Source organism: Aotus nancymaae, unplaced genomic scaffold (assembly GCF_030222135.1).
Source record: "Aotus nancymaae isolate 86718 unplaced genomic scaffold, 86718_ANA_hifiasm-v0.15.2.pri h1tg000053l, whole genome shotgun sequence".
NCBI classification, from domain to species: Eukaryota; Metazoa; Chordata; class Mammalia; order Primates; family Aotidae; genus Aotus; species Aotus nancymaae.
The window spans coordinates 915,265-934,892 of NW_026988467.1; the positions used below are offsets into that span (position 1 = coordinate 915,265).

Sequence of the window (19,628 nt, forward strand, 5' to 3'; positions counted from 1 at the left end):
GACTGGAGCCGCTGGCCCTTTAAGGCTCCTGTAACAGGACACCTCCCAGACGGGACAGGAGGACTGACTGTGTGTGCTTCCCCTCCCTCCTCCCTCTCCCGCGCCAGGCCCAGTTCAATTTGCTGAGCAGCACCATGGACCAGATGAGCAGCCGCGCAGCCTCGGCCAGCCCCTACACCCCGGAGCACGCCGCCAGCGTGCCTACCCACTCACCCTACGCGCAGCCCAGCTCCACCTTCGACACCATGTCGCCGGCGCCTGTCATCCCCTCCAACACCGACTACCCCGGGCCCCACCACTTCGAAGTCACTTTCCAGCAGTCCAGCACAGCCAAGTCGGCCACCTGGACGGTGAGTTCCCCTACTCCCTGCCAGCTGCGGGCTGCAGGCTGGAGAGGAGGTGGCCGCGTTTCCCGCACCTCAGGAGGCCGAGCTCGCCCCACCGTCTGCTCAGGGTTCCCACCAGGCCAGGGCCAGGAGGAGCATCAGGCAGGAGGCGGGTCTCAGGGCTGGGCAGTCTGGGTGTGCCCACCCCTCTGGATGTGAGTGGCCAGAGCCAGCCAGCCTCCAAAGGGCCCCAGAGGGGACGGACTTGGCCCCGCTGGTGGGGTCTCCACCAAGGTTGGCCGGCGGCTTCCCTGTGCTCCGGTGGGGGCTTTGGTTTGAAATCCTGTCCTGGGCAGAGGCAGGGACTCTGCTGCCAAGCATCGTGTCCGAGGCCAGCCCTGGAGTCTGCAGAGCCTGCCTCCTCCACGCAGCGAGGCGCGTCTGCAGGTGGGTGGATTTGGGCACTGACCCTGGAGGATCATTTCCATGCGGTGTGTGGATTTGGGCTTTGCCGGCACTGTCCCTGGAGTGTCATTTCCAAGAATTGGCATGCGCCAAGTAGATGGGGTGGAGCCACAGCGCTCCTCACTTCGGTGCCCCTGGGACAGCCAGGCCCGCCCTGGGGATCTCGATAACTCTGATAACATCACCTGTGCGCACAGACAGTCTCCTCAAGCCAGGCACCCTGCTCAGGGCTCTGGGTTTAGCTAACTCCCGCACCCACCAGCAACCCACAGGGCTGACTCCATCACTGCCATTTCACAGCCAAGGAGGCTGAGGCGCGGGGAGGGAAGTGCTTCGCCCATAGTATGTGGGGGCAGCCATCTCTGCATCTGGGTTCCTGACCGCTGAGCGGCCCTGCCCAGATGGCTTCTGGGGAGGGGTCTGTCAGGAGGGGCAAGGTGAAGGTTGCTCGACCCCAGCCAGGAGTGGAGAGCACTCAGGGCCGGGAGGGAAAGGCAGCCCTGAGGGCTTTCCGAGTCTCCCCACACGGAAGTAGGGAAAGTTAGCCCTGCCTGGCACCCGGCCGTGGCTGCAGGAGGGGCTCTATGGGACACCCGGTTGGTCCAGTCCGCTGGGCAGCATCCCCTCCCCCACAAGGCCCCACCTCCCTCGGCACAGCTCGGTGCTGGCCCCTGAAGTCTGTGCAGGAGGCTGCGTTCCCACCCACTGTGGGGGTTGCTGAGCAAGGGCCCCTGAGGGTTTTCCGCTTTAAGAACTGGGTCCCACCACCCTGCTGGCCATAGCTGCGGTTTTCCCACGCTCCCGGAGGGCTGAGGGGCAGGGCGGAGCCTAAGGTAGCCCGTCAGGCTCTGCAGGTGGCTGGACAGTCCTGCCAGGCTGGTCTGGGGTCTGGGATCCCGGCCCCACCCACCCCCACCTGCGGCTGTTTCTGATTCTCACTCCAGCCATGGGCTCCCCGAACTGCTGGCTCCGTGCTATGAGAAGGCTTAGCCCACACTGCCCGGGCTTGATGGGGAGGGGCTCTGTGGGCCCGAAGGGTCCAGGGGCAGAGGACCTGGTACCTCCTCCAGGGCTTCCCACCCCCATCTGGCAGGTACGGCAGACCCCGGCCCTAACGCCCCATTTCTCCATTTGGACATCGCTCCTCCACGCTCCTTACTGCACGGTGGTGACGGATGGAAAGGTGGTGTGGGAGCCGGAGCCAGCACAGCGCTCAGCTCGCAGCAGGAGCCCCGTGCGTTGTCTCAGTTGTGATGGCAGTGGGTGTGCTGGTTCCCAAGTGAGTGGTTCTGGGCACCTGCACTCGCCTGTGGGCAAGGGGGCCAGGACTATCCCTCCACCTTTCAGGTGGCCGGTGGGGCCACCTAAAGCCAACTCAGAGAGCCCCAGGCATCCTCACCTGCACACCTCCAGCACTGCTTCTCCCCAGGCCCAGGCATGTTCCCTGAGTCCACTCTCTCCTCTCTAAGGACACTGACCTCCTGCCCTGGGCTTTTCGAGGCTGGTGGTTTCTAGAGAGTGTCCCCTTGCAGTACTGGCAGGTAGCTTGTGGGAGCTCTGCCGCCCTTCCTTCCAAGGTCTGGGGATGCAGATGGGGTCTTCACCGTGCTTGGAATGCGCTGCACGTGTCCAGGTTGGTCTGTGGAGTGACAAGAGCCGCCCCTTCTGCCGGCTGGCTCCCCCACTGGGGTGTCTGCCACCCTAACCCCGCCAGGTGTGTGGCATCAGGTTTCAAGGGACTTCATGGTTTTGTCTCAACTGCCTTGCCCTGCGGGACGGGGTGGCCCGTTCAGACCAGGCGTCCAGGGCTGCACTGGAGCGGGGGGAAGGCTCTGTCTGGTGGCCAGCAGAGAAGCAGCGGACGGCTCCACGCTCCCTCCCTACTGGGCTCTGTGGATGCTGGGGGTGGGGTGCACCTGGGGCTCTGCCTCCGCTGCCCTGTGGATGTGGGGGGGTGGAGGTGGGACAAACATTGATAATGAGATTTTTGGCACCTCAGCTCTCTGGGGGCAGAACCCCCTCCAGCAGGCTTCTTCCCTTGCCCAGGGAGGGGCAGGCAGGCGGTCAGCACTCAGTGGAGGACGGGGCCACCGGGCAGGCCACTTGCTCTCAGCTCTGGGGTTCCCCTGTGCAGGTGCTGCCCAGACCTGCCGCCTGGGCTTGCGTCCGGCCTCCGAGCTGTGTCTCCCTGGGCCGCAGCACACCAGTCGGCTGCTAACTGATAGATAATTCATATTTTCGTATAATTCCACAGTGGCTGCTGCCCCCGTTCTTTCTTCCCGATCAGGAAAAACGCCCTCACCAGACCCCAAATGACCACAGCTGCTAATGGGGTCTTTGGCCTCTGCTTTGTTGAGGCCCACGGTGGCCCTCCCCAGCCCCAGGGAGGCCATCTGTCCTAACCAGCTTCCCACAGACCTCAGATCTCCTTGAGCACTAGGGGCTGTGGAGGGCTCTGTGTTTCCCAGGCCTGCGCATGTGTGCACACACAGACAGGGTCACCCGCCCACATGCATGCACACGCGTGGATACACACACAGGCACATGTCAACACACAGGCACGCATGGGCATGCACAGGCCTCCCCGGTCACTGCCCAGGGTTCTAGCAGCTCCCGCACCACAGAAAGCCCAGAGGAGGAGGAGGCGAGTCCTGGGTGACCGAGCAGCCGGAGGAAGGATTTGTGTTTAGCCATGAGAGTGTAACCAGTGCCCAGTGACAGGGCAAGGCCAGCATTTGGTGGGAGGGGTGGAGCTGGCACCTGCCGGGGTTCCGATGACAGATCTGCCCGTGAGCACCTGCTGCTTGACCCCTCTGCCCTGATGTCCTCTCCTGTAAAGAGAGGGATGGACTGCCAGCCATGGTGGGGACAAAGGAACTGGCTCTTGGGACTTCTTAGGGCAGGGCAGGGTGCCTGGGGAGCGCTCCACACATGTGGGCTGTTTGGAGTGTGATGGTGACACCAGCTGCCCTTCTCCCAGTTCAACACCCTCTGTGGGACAGTGTGGAGTCAGAGCATGGGCAGAGCTCTCTGCAGGGCATGGCCTGGCCTCTGAGCACTGCTGGCCACTCCTGTTCTGGGAGCCCCGAGGGTTGGCAATGGCACGGACAGCTGGTTCCAGGAGTCCCTTGGAGCAGAGAATGAACAGGAGTTCCTCCAGCTGTCGGAACAGCCCAATGCGATGGGCATCGGACGCTGTGACGCCCTGACTCAGACTCGTCAGGGAAGGTGGCTGTCCCGGGTGTTTGGGAAGTTTGGGGGCGGGGCTCTGAGGTCGGGCAAGAAGGCGTTGCGTGGTTGAAGGGCCTGGCCCAGCACAGCATCTGCGGGCACCTCAGGCCATGCTGAGTGACACCACCCACAGCCCCTGAGGCAGGCTGCCCTGTCAGGATAGTGAGGACACGCACAGGTGGGATGGCCAGCTGCCCCAGCCTCCCCTAGACAGACAGATGGCCTGACGCAGCCCCCTGAGTGCCCTCCCACTGCCCGCAGACTCGGCGTCTGTGTGCGTGTGTGCACATGTCCATCTTGGGGGAGCTCTGGCTCCACGTGTAGGAAAGCCCCCTCTCCCGGAGGGACATGTGGAAGGCCGGCCAGGGATGCACAAAGGCTCTGGGCGGGATTCCTGGGGAGAACGAGGCTGAGTCAACGCTAATGGGTCTGGAGCAACCTTCCCAGCGCCTCGGAGGCTTGCGAGCAGGAGAATAATAGCAGAGGTGTCCCAACATGACCGTGGTATCAATTGCGTTATCCTAAAAGTTTATGGAATGCATGAGTGGAATTAATACCTTTTACTGGCACCGGGAGCAGTTCTATGTGCGTAAAGCTGAGGGAAGAGTTCTAACAGTGTTTATTGTGGAGATGAAACGTGGATTATTGGGGGAAGCTAGAGTACTTAGAGCGAATCGCAGCATTTGCTTGTATTGTGCGGCACAGGGAGGCGCTGCCAGCCGGCCTGCTCTGGCTGCGGTCAGTGGCCCGGGCTCGTGGCCCCAGATGGGGTCGGCTCTTCTCTCTCTACTTACTGGAGCAGCCAGAGGAACTCACTCCTGGGCCCTGGAGGTCACAGAACTTGGCCTTGGAGGCCCTGAGTGAGGCTGGGGAGACCCCAGCTCTGAGCCCCTGGGTCCTGCTGCAGCCCCACCCCACACTGCCTGGCTCTTGGAGAAGGAGGGAGGACCCCTTGGGGGATAAGATTCCTTCTGTAGGTGTGAGACTGTAGGGGGAGAGGCATGAGCCAATTTGCGTTCTAGGGAGAATCATCTCTTTCCTAGGGCTTGTTTCTGGTTTGGGGACAGCCCGTGGACCTAGCACGTCCAATTAGTAGCGTTGGCAGCAACACTGCCCCTGTGTGCAGGGCCTCCCGCTCTCCCCATTGTACAGATGAGGAAACTGAGGCTCCCAGAGGGCACGCCAAGGTCACCTGTCAGCAAAGGGCAGCCCGACCCCTGACCTTGCTCCTGCAGCCCGTGCGGTGGCCCCCCGGCCCCTCAGGTCCCTGCACAGCTCGAGCTTCCCCTGCCCCCTCCCCCACCCTCTGCTCCCAGCTCTGTGGGGCAGGTCCCTGTGACCCTCAGGGACCCCAGAGGAACCAATGATAAGGAGGTGCTGACCCCTCAGAGAAACCTGCCTGTCCCTAGGGGAGAAAGCCTTGGGTTGCGCTGGGCGGTACCTCCTGCGCCTCGGCCCCAGTGAGCTTCCGCTGCTGTTTGCCGGTGAATCAAACTGGGACTGGGGGGTGGAGTCCCTTCCTGTCGGCTTTCGCTGCTTGGTTTTACTAACAAAGGAAAATCCCTCCAGAACGCTTTATCCCTTCAGTGCTCCTGGGCTGGCCAGCCTCACGGCGAGAAGCCAGGCCGCTGGGCTTGGGGATGGGCCTCTCCTGGTGCCTCCCTGCCCCCTCTGTCTTGGTCCCTCCCAGGCCTGGTCCCAGTGCCACCAGCTCCCATTGACAGGGGGAAAGAGAGGCCCGCAGGGGAGGGTGGTCCGCAGCTTGTCCTGGACCCAGTGCTGAAGCCAAGACGCGGTCCTGGGTGACCTGGACCTTGGGCCGCCTGGGACTCAGGCCAAGTGAGGGCCCAGCTGGGCAGTGAGTGTAAGTTTTGCTTCCCAGTCTGGGGGCTTCTACCACCCCAGGCCAGTGGGCACTTGTAGGGTTATGATGAGGCTGCAGAGGCTGAGCTGGTCAGTGCATTTTAGGGCAGAAAGACCCTTCTGGAAAAGTGAACAGCGCTCCAGGCTTCAGTGAAGCAGAGGTCAGAGGCCCATAGCGACACCGCACTGGGGCTACCCAGGTCACCCCAAGGGTTGCAGACCCACCCCTCCCCAGCCACACCACTGGAGTGAGGCACCCGGCTCCCTGCCCCTGGCATTGGGAGACACCACTCTCTGCAGGGGGTCAGGGGTTTAGAGGCCAAAATTCTCCTTCCTCCTGGCATTTCACTGAAGATTTACAAAGTTTAGCAAAAACCTAGATTCTAGCCAACTATTACCTTAAAAGCTGAAGAGTGACCACCACAACATGTCCCCAGCTTCCTCCCTCCCTCCACTGTCCCCAGCCGCCTGCGCTGCTGCCAATTCTAGCCCCTGAGGCTGCCCCAGGAAGTTGCGGCCAGAGATGCCAGGACTGTCCTATGAGCAAAGGGCACCCACTGACCCCAGGCATCCTCCCAATCCCCACGGCTGACAAAGCCGGGCCTCCAAAGGCTCAGTGAATCCGGCTTCTCCTCAAAGCCACAAGTCAGGGTGGAGGTGAGGATGGCGAGGGCTCCTTCCCTGGCAGTTAAGGGCCCCTCTCTGCAGTGAGCCGAGCAGCCCTGTCGCCAGCCTGCTAGGCCCTGTGCTGGGCCGCTCCAGGGCCTGGCCCACAGCCCCGCTAGCTGGGTCCTTGCCACAGGCCAGAGGAGAGGCTGGGCAAACAGGCACGGGCCCTCCAGCTGGCACTACCAGAAAGCAAGTTGTGGGCAAAGGACCCCACGCCTGGGCCCGGCTCGGGGCAGAGACTGAGTGCAGGTCTTTGAGCACTGCATGTCTTCAGAGCGGAGGGACAGCTGCGGACCCAGGGCACTGCCCTGCCACCACCTCTGTCCGCAAGGCCCCAGATGGGGTACCTGGGTCCTGGAATAAGGCCCGATGGAGTCCCCCACCTTCCCCAGGCAGCTCATTCCTTCCCAGCCTGGGGCAGCGTGACATGATGATAGCACCAGCCAGGTACCCTCATGAGGTCTCAGTGAATCAGGACAGCAGCGTCCGGGCGGGAACTGGGCCCTGGGCTCCTCACACACCATCTCGGCAGCAAAGCGAAGGCTGGAGCTGTCCAAGCCGGGCTGCCCGACGCCAGCCAGACACAGGCAGTCTGTGTTAGCCTCAGTCTGCCCGTGGAGACCCCTCCCCGGCTGGACCAGGGCAGGGTGGTCCCCTCGCTACTGAGGGGCTTAAGCCTGGCTACAGGGGAGGAAGCTCAGGTCCCACCTGACACCTCTGTAGTACCTGGTCTTCCTGGAACCCAGGGGTGCTTAAGGCGGGTCTCTGCCTAGACCCTGACCCCAGGCCCCAGGACCCAAGTCAAGCCCGGCAGTGACAAAGGGCTGGGAGGCCGGACAGCTCTGGTCTGGGTGCTGGTCTTCCCCGGCTCAGCAGGCAGGTGTGAGTCTCTGAACAGAGTGACGGCACCTGACCTCCCAAGGGCCAAGGCCAGGTGAGGGCCCCGCACAGAGCAGGCAGCTGTGGCCAGTGGATGTGGCTATGAGTGCACCCACGGAGAAGGGAGCTCAGCTGTGCCCCGGTCCCCAGCAGGTGGACGGCGCTCACCAGCAGAGGCCTCCGCCACACACGAGACCCCTCTCACTTCCTCTGGGTGTGGCCCTTGTCTCTCACCAGACCCCTTGGCCTTCACTCTGCACTGGAGACGAAGCCACCAAGCCTGTCCCGGGCTCAGCACATACCTGCTTCCCGCTCCTACCCTGATCATAGCTCAGGACAGAGATCCCTAGAGGCAGCTGTGCATGGGCCGAGGGCCGAACAGGCTCAAGCCCCTGTGGTCTGGGGGCTCCTGGCCTCTGGGCCTTGGCTGAAGGGGGGTACACTCAACGTCTCCCAGGGAGCCTTGCTTCCAGGCCGTGAGAGTCCCCCATGTGCCTGCTCACCTGTTTGGGACCTGGCTCAAGGTCCCTGCACGGCAGGCTGCCCAGCTCCCGAGGGTCCCTGCCACCCGCTGGCCTGCCCTCTGCAGTGGGCGCTTTCTGGTCCACAGCCTCTGGGGCTCTAGCGGGCCTCGGTCAGGGCTGAGGTTCGCTTGGCATCTGCAGAGCATGGACCGTCTGCCTCTGTTCATCCTCCATCGAGCTCCTGGCCTGGGAGCCCTGGCCGGCCAACATGGGGTGCCAACAGACACATCTGTCCCCTGCAGCCCCCAGCCAGGAGCTCCTTCACAGCAGCCTCTTTTCTTGGGCAGTGCTGGGGCTGACACTGGCTGTGGCCTCATGGGCAACCTGAAGCTCCCTCGAGCCTCCTATCTCCCTGGCCTGTGGGCTGTGAGTATCCTGGTGAGTGAACCTTCACTGCCTTGCCCATGGGGGCTCCAGCTTCACACCAGGGTGTTCTGAAACACGGGTGATTGCCTCATGCATCCTATCACCCTCCCCAGGCTGGTGGCTTTCCTGGGGCAGGGAGGGCCCAGCCCTGTGACATCCCGCCAGGCCTCCCTGACATCTGTCAGAGCCCAGCCTGTGCTCCCAGCAGCTCTCCAAGGGCAACAATGACATTGTGCACCAGGGAAGGCCACAGCCTCCCGTGAAGGGGACTGTCACCCAGAGGGTCCTGTGGCTGCCACCTAAAGATACCCTTCCTCTCTCTGAAGGAGAAAGGGACCCAGGAGGACCATAATCCCCCGGCTGTTGAACCTGGCTCGTGCATGTGTTTTGGGGGGTCCGTCCGTGAACCCACGGGTTTCATGGATGGTTCTGTGGCTCAGCCCCAGATTTTCTAGGGAGAGGAAGTGACCATGGCCTTGGCAGAGGGTGGGCTCCAAGAGGCCCATAAGCCCAGAGGGGAAAGAGACATGGCCTTGGAAACACACACACACACACACACACATGGAAAGTGGATAAAAGTGGGCTATAAAAAAATCATTTAAAAAATAAAAGCCCCCACTGCAGGCCCCGTCTTCCAGAATCTGTTGCAACAGATTCACCCACGCTGGTTAACGGTATTTGCGGTTTGCAAGATGCTACACGTCCTGGGAAAATGACAGACAAGTTATTATCACCTCTCCGCTGTCCTCCTGCCCAAACCTGCCCGTGCCGGGCACCCAGCTGCCGGGGAGCGAGGAGCGGGCACGAGGAAATTAACAGCCCTGCGCCGCGCCCGCCCCTCACCCACCCCCGCACCAGCCCTGCCAGGCCCAGGGCTCCCGGCCAGGCCGGGCCCATGTTGGACTGGGGCGGGGGAGGAGGGGAAGGAGCAGAGGGTCGGAGCGGAGCCGGCAGCGTGGGGAGGGACCGGCGCAGTGGCATTCAGGCAAACCTTTTCCTGCAAGCAGGATGGCGCACGCACCCCTGGCAGGCAAGTCCAGGCTGCTCTGTGTCAACAGCCGAAGATAAATACGATTTTATCAGCTCGGAATCTGTTGAAACACATCCATCTAGCGGTTCTAGGGAAGGAGGAGGCAGGAGGGGTGGTGGAAAGGAAGCATCTCCACGTGACCTTTCCTATAGAGTAGACTCCACCGGAGTCCTCCTCCTCCTGCCCATTTTCCACAGGGTGGAGCCAAAGCCTCGAGCCGGGTGCTGCTGGGGAGGCGCTGGGGAGCGCTCAAGCCGTCCTGGGCTCGGCTGCTCTCTGGAAGCACCTGGATGTCTCAGGGCTCCCTCCGCTCCTGTGGCCACCTGTGTCACCCAGCCTCAGACGCTGACAGGGCAGGGGACATCACAGACATCCCTCCCTGAGGCCACCCAGCTCCAGCCAGGCTGGACACCTGGGGTTCTGTTAGTGCCAGGGTGGGGTCTGCCAGGCTTGTGTGCCCCGAAAGCCATGTGAGCAGTGCACTAGGGACACCCCTGTGGGGAGAACCAGGCTCAGGGCCTTGGTGGCCTTGCTGGCCAGAGGGGAGGAGAGGTGCTCACGTCACCTGAGGGCAGGGGCCTCCTTGCTGTCCGCCCTGAGGCCTGGCCTCCCTCTGCCACTGGCTCAAGCTGAGGCCTACCCACCCTAGGCCACTCCACACTCCAGCCCCAGCCCCTGCTCCAGGGGTGGGTGGTCCGGCCGCTGCCGCCTGCAGCAGGTACCAGGGACAGCTCCCAGCGCGCCTGAGCTCCTCCCCGGGGCGGGGCGTCCACAGTGCTCCCTGAGCCTGGGCCCCGGGACCTCGCGCATGGCCCGAGCAGTACAGATGGGAGCACACGTTGGGCGCTGCACCCACTTCGTGCGCCCCGGCCCTGGGACGCCTCACCACACAGCTTCCAGAGCAGGGATCACCACTTCGCCTTGCCCGGGGCTCCAGAGGGAGCCAGGCGGGCTCAGCAGGGTGCTGCCAAGAGGCTGCTGCCTAGGTTTGCCTGTCTGCGAAATGGGAGCTCGGCTGACCCTGAGGCCTGGGCCGCTGGGAGCTGAGGCTCCATGGAGGACTGTGGCCAGGGGGCTGGGGCAGGACCCTAGGGGAAGGGTTGCAGGGGCCAGGCAGCGGGGACTGTGAAACCCCTCACACTGTTCAGACTCCATGGTGCTGTCAGGGAGCGAGGGCTGCCGGGGCCTCTGCCCGCAGGCTTGGCTGCACCCAACTCCATCTGTGTCCAACCAGCTGAGGAGCCCAGGCAACCTCCCCTCCCCACAAGTGTCTAGAGCCCCCCTTGGTGGAGCTACTGACTCCCATCTCAGGCCGTGGGCTGGGGCACGAGGGTAGATGGAGCCTCAGGGGGCTCAGCCCGGAGAGGAAGCTGCAGAGGAGCCGGCCTGTGCGGGTCCAGCCGCCTGCAACCAACACCTCCTCACCTAGTTCGGAGAATGACGAGGGCGCAGTAGCCACTGACACCTGCAGGCCACTGTGTTCCCAGGGGATACGCAGTGAGTCACAGATGCAGGCGGAGAGGCTTGTGCAGCGGCTCGAGGCGTCCCAGCTGGTGAGCACAGAGCCGGAACTGAGACCCACGTGGCTGGACCTCAGAGGCCCTTCTCTTTTTGCTGCCCCTGAGACTCTGACCTGAGCCACCCCAGCCCCGGTCTGTTTCATGGGGGATCTGCTCTCTCTTCCCTGCCGTGCGGCTTCCCTAGGGAACGGCTAAGGATGGATGGCATTTATTGAGTACGTTACTGAGGAAAGATGAAGGAGACAGAGCCAGGCGCCTGAATTCCAGGGGGCCTATGTGCTCTGCATACAAGAGGTGCCCCATAAATGCTCAGCGATGGGCAGCTCACCCTGCAAGCTGCCCTGGCCTCGGAGAAGCCTGGCGACACAGCTGCCGGCCCTGTGCTCCTCTCCCCAGCTCAAGGCACTGGGAGACACCCACCACCACCTGGCCCCCTCCTCCTTCTGTCCCCAGCCCACACAGATGGAGTCCACACTGCGGTGTGTGGCTTCAGGCAAGGCCTCTGTCCAAGAGACCAGTGCCTGGACACGCACCACTCCAAGGCCGGGCCATGGGCCTCCTCTGAGTCTCCTGAGGTTCCGAGTCTCAGAGGGTCTGAGCTGTGAGCTGCTCCCCTGTGCCCTAGGGCAAGACTACCCGTTTATCCTTCCAAGCGATGCTGTGGGGAGCGAAGGGGGCATTCATGATGGTGGGAACACTGTACGTCAGCAGTCACCCCCAGGGAAGCCAGACTGACCCCACAGCACGGGGACTGCCGTCCTTCCCGCCATGGCCAAGCCTGCAGTTCCCACGGCCCAGGGCCGGCGCCCACATGGGGCTGAGGGCTGCCGGCTCTGCAAGGCTGTTTTCTGCTTTTCTTTCTTTCTTTTCTTCTTTCCTTCCTTTTTTTCTTTCTTTCCTTTCTTCCCCTCTCTCTCTCTCTGTTGCCCAGGCTGGAGTACAGTGGCGCCATCCCGGCTGACTGCGACCTCCACCTCCCAGGTTCAAGCTAGTCTCCTGCCTCAGCTTCCCGAGTAAATGAGACTACAGGCGCCCACCACCTCACCTGACTAATGTTTGTATTTTTAGTACAGACAGGGTTTCACCATGTTGGCCAGGCTGGTCTTGAACCCCTGACCTCAGGTGATCTGCCTGCCTTGGCCCCCGGCCTGTTTCCTGCTTTTCTAAACAGTGCCCAGCGCCACCTGCAGGGCTGTGCATGATGGTTCCTTCCTGTCAGGACTGGGGGTGAGCGGCTTCCTGCCCGAGACCCGGTGCCCAAGGTCGGGGGTGCAGGCAGCGGCAGTGGAGCCACCCTGGCTCCAGGGCCTCCAGATGGATGGAGGACCTAGCAGGGGCCCGCCCTTTGGATATCCACTTCCCATCCCCAGGAGGCCACTGGAAGACCCCCTTCCACTTGTCCCTCCAGCCCCCTCACACCCATGGCAGGGACAGGCCAGCGTTCCTGGCTGGGTCTCATTCGGGAAGCCCAGGTAGCTCATCAGAGAGGGGGATGGCTCCTTCTGTGCAGGGCCGGGGCGCTGAGGGTGCTGGGGACCCAGGCCCCACCCACCATGGCTCACAGGCTCTGTCAGCTCCACCTCCCCTGTCTCTTTCCTCCTTTTTCCTTGTTTTTCCTGTGCCTGCACCTACCTGCCAAGGACCTATGTGGCTCCTGAGAGCCCCTTATGTCCCTTGATGGCCAGAGAGGTAGGGCTGGTGGCCAGTGGGGGCGGCAAAGGGAAGGCTCCACCTGCCACTTCCCTGGTTCTGCCAGTAGCTTCCTCTTCTGGCCTCAGTTTCCCCAACTGTTCCATGGTGGAGGGCGATCGGACATTCTCCAGGGCACTTGTGGCTGCAGTGACTTGTGATTCTGAGTCATCGGGGGCTGGTGAGGGGCACAGAGGGCATGGGGTGGGGACAGAAGTCACTCTCTGAATCTGAGCCTGGGACTCATTCCTGAGGTCCCTGTGGGCAGGGGCATGCGGACTCACAGCAGCCAGACACGGGGAATCAACCAGCTTGGGAACGAGTGGACGCCCGTGCAGTGGCCTCAGCAGGGTCACTTTTAGGGTTCATGAGAGCCAGCCTGGGTCCTGTGGGGCATGGCCCTGTGGGGTGAGGGTGCTGGAGGCCTCCGCAGGAGCTGGATCAGGGTGTCATCCAGTCCCCCCACATTGGGGGCCACTCTGGCCCCAGACAGACCTCTCAGCTCCTCGAGTCCCAGGCTGGGGATGCTGGGGCTGCGAGCCCAGAGGGGCCCCTAGAGTGGTCAGACAAAGCCGCACAGCTCGGCTGCTCAGACTTGGTGGCCCCAGCAAGAGAGGGCATGAGAGTCACCAGGGCTACTGAGGCACGAGAGGCCTTCACACCAACCCAGAGCTCCATGGACGCTGGGACGCACAGGGGTACCCAGCCCATCACAAACGGTCCACTGGCTCTGTGTGGATGCTGGAGAAGCCCAGCTCTGGTCTTTTAAAAACAGATCCGACACTGCAAACACACCTCTTCAAACACTGCGGTCGGGGGTGTCGCTCCGCAGGCCCGGCTCCCAGTCCCCTTCCTGCCCCCACTCTCCAGCAGCCCCTTCTTGCTCTCCCGGCCTTTCCTGTCCCCATCCATAAACCTAAAGCCTCTCTGCCTGGCTGCCACCAGCACTCACACCCTGCTGTCACGGAGCCCAAATCACCCGATGGCTGCGGAGTGAGTGCCGGGGGCAGCCGGGCCTGGTTTCACGCCTGGAGGGATTCAGCAGAGGGGCTGTTCGGGCATTCCTCACCTGGGGCTTGTGGAAGGGGCTCCCGATGGAGGGTGGCCCAGACAGGGGTGCACTGGGGACCGCCTGTCTCACCTGCTCCCTCCCCCCAGTATTCCCCGCTGTTGAAGAAGCTATACTGCCAAATCGCCAAGACGTGCCCCATCCAGATCAAGGTGTCCACCCCCCCGCCCCCGGGCACCGCCATCCGGGCTATGCCCATCTACAAGAAGGCAGAGCACGTGACCGACATTGTGAAGCGCTGCCCCAACCACGAGCTCGGGAGGGACTTCAACGAAGGTGAGGGCCCCCAGAGCCTCAGCCCACGGTGGCATTTTGCCCAGCGTCCTGGACACCACAGCCCAAGGCTGCCTAACTGGGAGAGAGTGTGGCTGATGGCTTGGGCTTAGCTATTCCCTGGGGAGGGCTTTCAGTGCCTCCTCAGCCCCATTTTCCCAGTTCTGACTGGGGCCTGGGGGGGCATGTTCCTGGGCAGGGGCAGGTGGTCTGGGCAGAGTCTGAGGGGCAGCGGCCTTCTGGGGCCCCAGAGATCCTATGTGGCATAGCGCCTCTCGCCAGTGTGCCGGGGGAAGTCTACAGGCCACCTCAGGGGTTAGCAGGAGAATCAGGGAGCAGAGCCACTGGGCAGGCACCCCCAGGGCAGGAGGGCTGCCAGCTGGCCTGAGCCTCACCTGGAAGCCCACAGGACTGGGCCTGGTTGTCTCAGTTCTGCTGTGATGCACCTGGCACAGTGCTGGGCACCTCTCTGCACCTGGCGTAGGGCTGGGCACCTCTCTGCATCTGGCACGGGGCTAGGCACCTCTCTGCACCTGGCACAGGGCTGGGCACCTCTCTGCACCTGGCACAGGGCTAGGCACCTCTCTGCACCTGGCCCAGGGGGACACCTCTGCATCTGGCACAGGGCTGGGCACCTCTCTGCACCTGACAGCTGGACACCTCTGTGAACCCGGCATGGGGCTGGGCACCTCTGCACCTGGTACAGGGTGGGCAATTCTCTGTGCCTGGCACGGGGCTGGGTGCCTCTGTGCACCTCTCTGAAGTGGCGACCCCTCCCGGCAGGACAGTCTGCCCCAGCCAGCCACCTCATCCGTGTGGAAGGCAATAATCTCTCGCAGTATGTGGACGACCCTGTCACCGGCAGGCAGAGCGTCGTGGTACCCTATGAGCCACCACAGGTAAGCCAGGAGCCAGGCTGGGCCCGGGGCCCTGCAGTCAGCCGTATGGGGTGGGGGTCCCCCAAGGCAGCCCCTGTCCCTGCGCCGCCCACACAGGCCCCACTGTGTGCACTGCTGTTCTGGCCCCGCATCTGCCTCGGGCCCTCTCTGGGCCTGAGTGTGCCCGGCTCCATAGTGGGGAGTGGGTCTTCAGCTCTGCCCTCTGTTGGTACCCAACACTGGTTCCGGCCTGAGCCTCCGGGACATAAGGATGCTGGAGATGGGGAGGTCCTCGCCATTTAGACCCTGGATTGGCTGGGACAGAACCAGACCAGCCACAGCGCCCATGGGGGTGGCAAAGTCTACGAAGGGGGTTGAGGGACGGTGGAAAAACCCCTAGACCAGGCCAGGGGCCCGGGAGAGGCGGCCTGCAGGAGGCTGAGCCTGGTCAGCAGGCTGGAGAGCTGGGAGGCCCGGCTGGGTACCACGTGGGTGGGGGTGCAGGGGACTGGGGGGCATGCAAGCAGGAGGGGAGGGGATGCAGAGAGGCTGGGAGGTTCTTACCTTTGACCCAAAGGCAGCAGAATTTTCTGGGATGGGGGAAACCATTCTGGAGCTGATGTGGGGCCCAACTGGGGTGAAAGGCTGGGGTAGGGGGAGCAGAGGGTTTGAAGTTGCTGCGGGAGGGTGGGGTGGGGCAGGACAGGAGATGAGGAGTGGGTACCAGGCCCCCAGGGGAGGGCAGGCAATGGCAGGTCTCTACCTCCCCTGTACCTGGTTCTGAGACCAGGCTCCATGCTGTACCCAGCCCTAGCCTCCCCCGCCAGGTCCCCATCCCTGTACCGGGCCCCCAGGACACCCCAGGCTCCTGTTCCAGTACCCAGTCTCCAGGTCCTCCACAATCCTCTACCCGGTACCCTGGCCCCTTCCAGGCCCCATCTCACCTCCTCTAAGAGCGGCCCTTCATGCCAGCAGAACCAAGGTGGGGAAGGGCTCCCTGAAACCCTCGTCCCACCCTTACCTGCCCCGCCTGCCAGGAAGGCAGGGCTCTCTCGCCCCCTGGTGGCTTCAGTGTGACAGCAGTTCTGAGAAAGGCCACAATCTTCCCAAACCCGGAATGGCTTTTGTATTTGTCCCCAGGGTGACATGAGAACTGCCCACATTGTGGTCTGGGACACACACTGATCAAGAGTTTTGGTTCATGCCAGGCGCAGTGGCTCACATCTATAATCCCAGCACTTTGGGAGGCTGAGGCGGGCAGATCACTTGAGGTCAGGAGTTCAAGACCAGCCTGGCCCACGTGGCAAAACCCAGTCTCTACTAAAAATACAAAAGTTAGGCGGGCGTGGTGGCACGTGCCTGTAATCCCAGCTACTTGGGAAGCTGAGGCAGGAGAATCGCTTGAAGGCAGAGGTTGCCACTGTACTTCAGCCTGGGCGACAGAGAGGGACTCCATCTCCAAAAAAAAAAAAAAAAGAGTTTTGCTTCATGTCTCAGCTGTACTGCAAACTCCCTGGGAAATGGGAGTGTGCTGGGGATGGCTTTGCTGGGGACAGCTCTGGTCCCTCTCTCTGCCAGAGCAACACCACAAACCCTTCTGCCCAGATAAGCCCCAACACACACGTAGGCCCACAAAACCTGTGCACACACTCACACTCACTCCCAGCACCTGCACTTGGCCTCCAGCCTGTGTCGGAGAGAAGGCTGGGACTAGCAGACCACAGGACTCAGTGCTGCTCTGAGAGCAGAGACCAGGTCTAAGCCCTCCCAGATCCCAGAACCAGCTCAGTGATTGCTGTTCAGTCATCTTCATGAATGGATGGGTTAATGGAGTGGGTGGGTGGATGGGTGGATGGATGGGGGTGGGTGGGGTGGATGGATGGATGGGTAGGTAGGTGGGTGGGTGGGTAGATGGATAAATGGGGTGAGTGGGTGGGTGGATGAATGGATGGATGGATGAGGTGGGTGTGTGGGTGAATGAACGGGTGGGTGGATGGGGTGGGGTGGGTGGGTGGATGTATGGATAGATTGATATTGAATCGATGAGTGGGTGGATGGATGGTTGGAGTAGGTGAATGGATAGGGTTGGTGGACGGATGGGTGGATGGATGGATGGGTGGATGGAGGGATGGAGGGATGGATGGATGGGTGGATGGATGGATGGATGGATGGGTGGATGGATGGGTCGGTGGATGGATGGATGGGTGGGTGGATGGATGGGTGGGTGGATGGATGGATGGGTGGATGGATGGATGGGTGAGTGGCTGGATGGATGGGTGGATGGATGGATGGATGGGTGGGTGGATGGATGGATGGGTGGATGGAGGGATGGATGGGTGGATGGAGGGATGGATGGGTGGATGGGTGGATGGATTGTGGATGGATGGATGGATGGGTGGATGGATGGGTGGATGGATGGGATTGGTGGATGAATGGATGGATGGGTGGGTGGATGTAGGGATGGATGGATGGGGTGGGTGGGTGGATGGAGGGATGGATGGATGGGTGGATGGATGGATGGGTGGATGGATGGGTGGATGGATGGGATTGGTGGATGAATGGATGGATGGGTGGGTGGATGTAGGGATGGATGGATGGGGTGGGTGGGTGGATGGATGGATGGGTGGATGGATGGGATTGGTGGATGAATGGATGGATGGGTGGGTGGATGGAGGGATGGATGGATGGGGTGGGTGGGTGAAGGGATGGAGTTGGTGAATGAATGGATGGATGGGGTGGGGGGTGGGGGGGTGAGTGGATGGATAAGTAGACAGATGGACAGATAGCAAAAAACCATAGAGCAGGGCATTCCCCTGCCTACCTGGAGCCAGGGCCAAACGTGGAGCTGGGGACTGCCACCCGTGTGGACCAGGGCTGCATGCTGATGCCAGCCCCTCTCCCTGCTACCTGGTGTGCAGGTGGGGACAGAATTCACCACCATCCTGTACAACTTCATGTGTAACAGCAGCTGTGTGGGGGGCATGAACCGGCGGCCCATCCTCATCATCATCACCCTGGAGACACGGGAGTGAGTCCTGGGCACATGGGGTGGAGGAGGGACAGGGCTGGGCAGGCACTGATGGAGGAGAGCGGAAGCTGCTATGGAGACATGCAGGCCAAGGCCAGCTGGGGGAAGAGGCTTTGGGCTTTGCGGCTGGAGCGAGGGACCGCCCCCTGGCCTGCAGGGGCTGCCTGGGCAGGAGCTGGGTCTCCCGAGGGAGGCGGCAGTCTCGGGCGAGGTCTCAGGGCAGCCTCGCAGCTTTGAGCCTTTGGCGGGAACACTTGATGCCGGCACTGGGTGCTCTGCGGTGACTCTGAGGGCTCTCAAGGCCGGTCCTGCAGGGTCCGAGGTGGGCGAAGAGGGTGGGCAGGTTGAGGGTGGGCAGGGTTGAGCTCACAGTTCTGGCTGTGCCAACCCGACAGTGGGCAGGTGCTGGGCCGCCGGTCCTTTGAGGGCCGCATCTGCGCCTGTCCTGGCCGCGACCGGAAAGCTGATGAGGATCACTTCCGTGAACAGCAGGCCCTGAACGAGAGCACCGCCAAGAACGGGGCCGCCAGCAAGCGCGGTGAGCGGCGGGCCGGCTGGGCTGGGTGGAACCGGACGCGTGTGGGGAGAGGAAGGGGCATGCTGGCAGGACACAGTGCAAGCTGGCATCCCGGGGACAAGGCCAGCCCCTGAATGGCCCCCCAGGCGCGGATGCCTCCCTGACGAAGCCTGAGAACAGCCCCCGAAGAAGTCTGTCATCCTGGGCCAAGGGCTGAGGGCGCCTCAGAGGCCTGGTGGCACCCCAGGTTTGCCCATCTCTGTGGATTGCTGAACGCTGGACCTGTCCCCCCGCTGCAACCACCTGGAGGGTCGATTGGCCCCAAGGGTGGGGCAGGTCTCCCTCCTCCTGGAGGAAGGCCTCACCCTCTGGTCCTGCGGGCTCACCCCGCCCCCCTGCCTGGCCTTCCAGCCTTCAAGCAGAGCCCCCCTGCCATCCCCGCCCTGGGTGCCAGCATGAAGAAGCGGCGGCACGGAGATGAGGACACGTACTACCTGCACGTGAGTGTGTGCTCCTGTGCGTGTGTGCTCTTGCACATGTGTGCTCCTATGAGTCTGTGCTCCTGCAAGTGTGCACTCCTGTGCGTGTGTGCTCCTGCATGTGAGTGTGTGCTCCTGTGAGTCTGTGCTCCTGCACGTGTGCTCCTGCGCGTGAGTCCTCCTGCGTGTGTGTGTTCCTGCATGAGTCCTCCTGCATGTGAGTGTGCTCCTGCACGTGAGTGTGTGCTCCTGTGCATGTGTGTGTTCCTGCACGTGAGTGCTCCTGGGCGTGAGTGCTCCTGCACGTGAGTGTGTGCTCCTGCGCGTGAGTCCTCCTGTGTGTGTTCCTGCGTGAGTCCTCCTGCATGTGAGTGTGCTCCTGCACGTGAGTGTGTGCTCCTAGGCGTGTGTGCTTCTGCACGTGAGTGCTCCTACGTGAGTGCTCCTGCATGTGAGTGCTTCTGCGTGTGAGTGCTTCTGCGCGTGAGTGCTCCTGTGTGTGAGTGCTCCTGCACGAGTGCTCCTGTGCATGAATGTGTGCTTCTGCGCGTGAGTGCTCTTGCACATATATGCTCCTGCATGTGAGCTTGTGCTCCTGCACGGCGGTCAGGAGACCTGACTCACCTCTGTCATCTGCTGAGCCCAGGCTGGGCCATGGGGAGGGGCCCTGGAGACCTGGGCGGAGGGGGCAGAGGGGGCGGGAGGTGCCCAGCCCTGCTTGGGAAGGTTAAGAGGGCAGAACCTGCTTGCAAGAGAAACCAGCAGGGCCCAACTCCAGCGCGTCCCTGAGAGTCCCCTCGGTCACAAAAACTCAGTGTCATG

At 62.5% G+C, this 19,628-nt stretch overlaps 1 protein-coding gene across 2 annotated transcripts in view; it reads left to right on the top strand.

Annotated features, from left to right (window-relative positions):
* TP73 (tumor protein p73) overlaps positions 1–19,628 on the top strand; it is a 48,987-nt gene that overhangs the window by 24,801 nt on the left and 4,558 nt on the right. For both annotated transcript variants that reach the window (XM_012460990.2, XM_012460991.2), the window contains exons 3-8: positions 108–350; positions 13,721–13,907; positions 14,688–14,803; positions 17,701–17,810; positions 18,206–18,348; positions 18,739–18,827. In XM_012460990.2, coding sequence (XP_012316413.2) covers positions 108–350; positions 13,721–13,907; positions 14,688–14,803; positions 17,701–17,810; positions 18,206–18,348; positions 18,739–18,827 — 888 coding nt within the window. The remainder of the gene's footprint in view (positions 1–107; positions 351–13,720; positions 13,908–14,687; positions 14,804–17,700; positions 17,811–18,205; positions 18,349–18,738; positions 18,828–19,628) is intronic.